This window comes from Pterocles gutturalis, unplaced genomic scaffold (assembly GCF_000699245.1).
Source record: "Pterocles gutturalis isolate BGI_N339 unplaced genomic scaffold, ASM69924v1 scaffold2275, whole genome shotgun sequence".
NCBI classification, from domain to species: domain Eukaryota; kingdom Metazoa; phylum Chordata; class Aves; order Pterocliformes; family Pteroclidae; genus Pterocles; species Pterocles gutturalis.
The window spans coordinates 1-4,800 of NW_010145500.1; the positions used below are offsets into that span (position 1 = coordinate 1).

At 54.7% G+C, this 4,800-nt stretch overlaps 1 protein-coding gene across 1 annotated transcript; it reads right to left on the reverse strand.

The window, feature by feature from the left end:
- Positions 1 to 61: 61 nt before the first annotated feature.
- NT5C1A (5'-nucleotidase, cytosolic IA) lies at positions 62 to 4,464 on the reverse strand. The gene is made up of 6 exons (XM_010085388.1): positions 4,432 to 4,464; positions 3,320 to 3,487; positions 2,366 to 2,495; positions 1,936 to 2,058; positions 1,307 to 1,491; positions 62 to 1,020 (listed from the first exon to the last, which is right to left on the reverse strand). The coding sequence occupies exons 1-6, from the start codon at positions 4,462 to 4,464 to the stop codon at positions 661 to 663; spliced, it is 999 nt and encodes a 332-aa protein (XP_010083690.1). The 3' UTR covers positions 62 to 660.
- Positions 4,465 to 4,800: the final 336 nt, after the last annotated feature.

Consider the following 4,800-nt stretch of genomic DNA (forward strand, 5'->3'; position numbering starts at 1 on the left):
TATATATATGTGTGTGTGTGTATATATATCAAAGTGTTTGTTTCTATTTCTCCAAATTTTTGTGCATGAAAGGAAAGCTGTTCATCTGACAAAATCTTGGTGGAAGGACAAAGACATGAAAGATTTTCTGGCTGGCGAGCAGGGGCTGGGGTTGTCAAGGAGCAATATTATGGCTTAATTTGAGTTAAAAGGGACAATATTTTGTTTCAAAGCTGCAAGAAGGGTTTTCGCATGCTCCCAACTTTCCAGTTCAACAGTTCAGCCTGAACATTTGCTCTGTAAGTCAAAGGCTTTGGGAGTTACCTGGGGTTTTAAAGAAACTCCAATAGATTAAACCTGCCTGGCACAAAGCAAAATGAAAGGAGAGATCCATCCTCGAGGGATTTTGCCTGAAGCAAGTGTGGACGAACTGGAAAACAGCCCGTGGGGCTGCCCTGCGCAGGGGACAATGCCACGACATTGCAAAGAACAGAGGCCAAAGGAAGACTTTCATCACCGCCCTCCTCCATCCGTGCCCCCGCCAAGGCTCCCGCTGGGGAATAACCTCATGCTCCCCAGGGCAAACGCTCTCCGCCTTGCAGACCCCGACCCAGGTCAGAGCGTGGTGCACAGGGGGAGGTCTGTGCCACACGCCGGGGGCCGCGGGACCAGCCAGCTCCACTACTTGCTGTTTGGGGTTTGCTTCTCCTGCGCCGGCCGCTTGTGCTTCTGGGCGACGCCGTACGGGCACGGGGGCTCCAAACTCTCCTTGGCTCCTTCCACGTGGAACATCTGGTCATCAAAGAAGATGTGAGGACGGATCTTCTTCAGCAGCGGCCCCTTGGGAGCCCCGGCCAGAAATAAAGCTTCATCCGTCTCCAGCCCCCAGCTGCGCAGAGTCTTTAGGGCTCGGGCTCCCGAGCTGGCCGCGCTCCTGGCCGTGACCAGGTAGGTGCGAATGGGACACTCCATCCTCAGCCCCTTGGAGTAGAACTTCTTCTGCAGCTTCCCCAGGGCCTCCAGGAAGCCCTTCAGGGGTCCCTGCCAAAGCAAGAAGAAACCATTACTCCTGAGAGCTCCATCCTATCCGTTCTTCCAGGCACCCAGCCCCAGCAGAGCCGGACACCCTGGCTGACCCCTTCTCCCCATGGGACCCTGAAATGACAGCGAGGGGCCAGCAACAGCCATCCTGGGGACCACCTCCAGCAGTTGCAGGCGGCTGACCCCCCCCCCCCAATTTCACACTCCACGTGCTGATCCCTGGCTTATTCCCATCCCCATGGATTGTCTCTTCCCAAGGTTTTTCCTGTCTGCACCCCAGCGCTACCTGTGCCAGAGGCTTGTTCTCGTGAGCCTTTTCGTGCTCAAAGAACATATCCAAGCCATGAGCCTTCACGATCTGCTCCGACTCATCTGAGAAGAGCACGGCGTCGCCATCAAACGCCACCCGCAGCTGGTTCTCCGACACCTCCAGGTCTTTACTGGGGCTGAAGATGGTGGCTGCAGCGATCCCTGCGGAGGTAAAGCATGAGGCAAGAGGTGACACTTGCTCGAGGACCCAGTCTCGTGGCTGAACCATTGAGGAGCAGAGCAAAACACGATGGGCTGGAAACAAACACTGCAAGGAAATGCATGCACCCAGCAGCGCCTGCAGCTTGGCCCCAAGACCTTCTACAGCAGAAACAACTCCCCACATGACAAACCTCCTTTTGCATACAAGAATTAACGGGGAAAAACCTGTGCCTTTGCCTTGGAAGAGCAGTGGAGCTCAAGGAAAGCCTTATTTCCATGGAAACTAGAGGCTCTTTGGAGCATCAAGGATGGGATGTGGGACAAGGCAAGCCCCAGCGATGTGGGGACAGGGACAATCGGAGCTGTCACTCCTGGCACCAACCCCCTGAGGGCTCCAGGCTCCCCCTGCTGCACCCCCAGCCCCAAGCTGGACCCCAGACTCACCCTCTTCAATGGCCCCACTCACTTTCTCGGCGTCGGAGGAGAGGTAGAGGTTGGTGTGATAGGCCTTGAGGTAACAGATGGGGCTGTTCCCTCCCGTCATGCAGAACCTCTCGATGAACAGATCTGAGGGCAGATGGACACCAGACTGAGCCTGATCGCCCCCCAAAACGAGCCTTGACACCGCTCCCCCGTGGCCTCCCAAGAGTCGGCAGGATGGGGGCTCATTTTGGTACCGCCATTAAACAGCAGCCAGAACATCCTCACCACCAGCCAACTTCCAGCCAAAGCCCAGAACTGGGAGAATTGGGTACAGTGCGTGGTTTGGAGGAAGAGAGAGGAGAAAGGGTTTCCGTATCTTGCTGCCAAGCAATAGGACCCTGCCCAAAAACCAGCAGCCCCCACGGGAAGGACCAGTTTGCTCTGAGCTTACCATAGTGGTTGATGCTGTTGATCAAGCGAACCCCAACCTGGGCATGGTTGTTGGTCATGAGGACGATGTCAAAGAGCTCCTCGCTGTCGGGGTAGAGCTCGCGCAGCTGCGTGTTCACTGCTTCCAGCGCCTGCAGCACCCCAGGGTGCAGGGGGGTAGGTGTCAGCGAGCCCCGGGCATGGCCTTCACCCCTTCCCATGGAGCAAAACACCAAAACCAGGATCTGACCCAACCCCAACGACAGCCTGAGCCCAGCTTCAACAAGCGGCTTTAGCTGTGAAAAATGCCTGATTTTATGGGGGAACCCCCCCCCCCCCCATAGCTACTCTTCTATTTTTGAACACAAAAGGTTTCTAATTTTCCTTAGGAGATGAGAATAAATTATCTCAAAGTTACTGATAAGTGTTTTCCAAGCAATCAGGAACAGAACAAGTCTCTCCCCACCAAGTGGATTAGTTTATTAATTGGGAATGGGCAAGAGATTGCTTCAGTGAGGGCCAGCAGACAAAAACCACACTCAATCCAGTGGAACTGAGGAAGAAATTGGAAAATATTTTTGAAGTTGGAAATGCCTCATTTCAACATGTCAAAATTAGAAATTGGATGACTCTGTAGGAAGGCTAAATTCAGCCAATTTAAAAGAATTGTAATAAAAAAATAAGATATGAGAATTCCCTAAAGGGAAACATTAAATATGATCCAAAGAGATTATTTCTTCAATTCTTGGTCTCAGTTGCCAATCTGGAAAATTCTGCATTTCCTCAGTCCTAGAAGAAGCACATCACTTGCCAGGAGGTTCATTTGACCTCTGTTTGCTCTGTGGCTGCATCCCTTCCACCGCACTGCTCATTTCCCATCCCTTCCCCACGCAAGCACCCCACAGCCCTCCCCTCTCCCCAAAACTTTTGGGTCAGGACCCCAGTGCAGATCCAGCTTGGGCAGATGGACGCTCACCTTGACGAAGGGGAAGGCAGCCCCGGGGAGGAAGGGCTCGTTCTCGTGGTCCAGCTGGTACTTCACATACGCCTCCACCCCTTGCTCGTTGTAAATCTTCTGCTCCTCCTCCATGCGGAAAAGCGCCCGTGACGACACCGCAATGGTGATGGCGTTCTCGGGCTTCGGCTGGATGGAAAAAAGGAGAAAAATGAGGCGGCAGGTCCTGCAGGTGAGGAGGTATCTGTTAGCTTCCAACATGAACGGCCACGGGGTGAGTGACGCCTCCGTCACGATTTGGAGGATAACGGGGCAGCTGCAACCCTGATCTTCCAACGCTTCAACAGATGAAGCCTTCATGTACCATCCCCACACATTCAGGATACCTGCAGGAATTTTTTTTCCTGCTGCTTGCACCATGTCCAAGCCCTCCTGCTGCAAACAGGCTCCCAGGATCCATCCCGACTCCAGGAGAACCGCTGAACCCCATGCAGAAGGAATTTATGTGGCTTTTCCCCACCAGCCAGGAAAAAACCACACGCTGCAGCTCGGCCAGATCCGCACTCCCACGATGCCGTCCAGATGTGACAAACAAACCCGTGCCAGCTCAGCTTAGAAAAACACTTGATATAGTTATTGTGGGCGGAAACATGACAAACAGGTGGTGTGAGCGATGATTTATGAGTCATTATTATTAATGTTCAAGGGCTTAATCCAAAAACCAATGAAGTCAACAAGCGGCCTCTGGTGGGGCTTGGCAGCGAGAGAGGGGACACCAGGAAAGTCAACCTCATCTTGACCCCCAGGCGTCTTCCCTCTCCCCTCGGAGGGCACAAGGGTGTAAATCCCCATCACTCGCTTGCAAGCACGAGAGCAAATTCCCCACTGATGGCCAAGGAGAAATCCTCCCGCCCAGAACAGCAAATCCCACGGAGGGACAGTGGCACAGGCAGCCCTGTCCCCAGCGCTCTGCCTGGAGTCCTGGGAGCAGGACAGGCTTTGGGGGCTCACGGGGGGATGCTCCCCAGAGCTGGGAACAGTCCCAGCCCATGCGCTCTCTGGCCATGCCCAGGGATGCATCTCTGCAGGGAGCCGGTGCAATCCAGGCAGTCAACACTTCAGAAACACCTCACCCTCAGCTCCTCCGTGATTTCCAGGATCCTCATTGAGCACGTTGCCCCGTGACTAATCCTCCTGCAATGCCATTTGCCCAGGGGCAGGCGGGTGCCTTGGCCAGCCCCTCCGCTCCCCACACCCCGGTGCTCCAAAGTTCAAGCTGCCACCCTAAGGCTGAGCTTTACAGACACAGCAGCCTGGCAAGGACGAGGTACCCCAGCCGCAGCGGGGATCTTCACTCCCAGGCCCACCGATCCTGCTCAGCGTGGAAACGCACCAGGAATGCATCAGTGGCAGCCCCCATGTCATTCCCAGCACCACACCCCCCCTGTACACGGTGCCTGGAGCCAGCCCCACAGCACGGTCAGTCCCATACACCTCCCCAA

Coding starts and splice junctions, on each gene's coding strand:
- NT5C1A (XM_010085388.1), bottom strand. CDS start 4,464: ATGAGGATCCTGGAAATCACGGAGGAGCTGAGG. Junction 2,059..2,365: donor CAACAGCATCAACCACTATG/GTAAGCTCAGAG, acceptor ATCTGCCCTCAG/ATCTGTTCATCGAGAGGTTC. Junction 1,492..1,935: donor GAGTGGGGCCATTGAAGAGG/GTGAGTCTGGGG, acceptor TTACCTCCGCAG/GGATCGCTGCAGCCACCATC.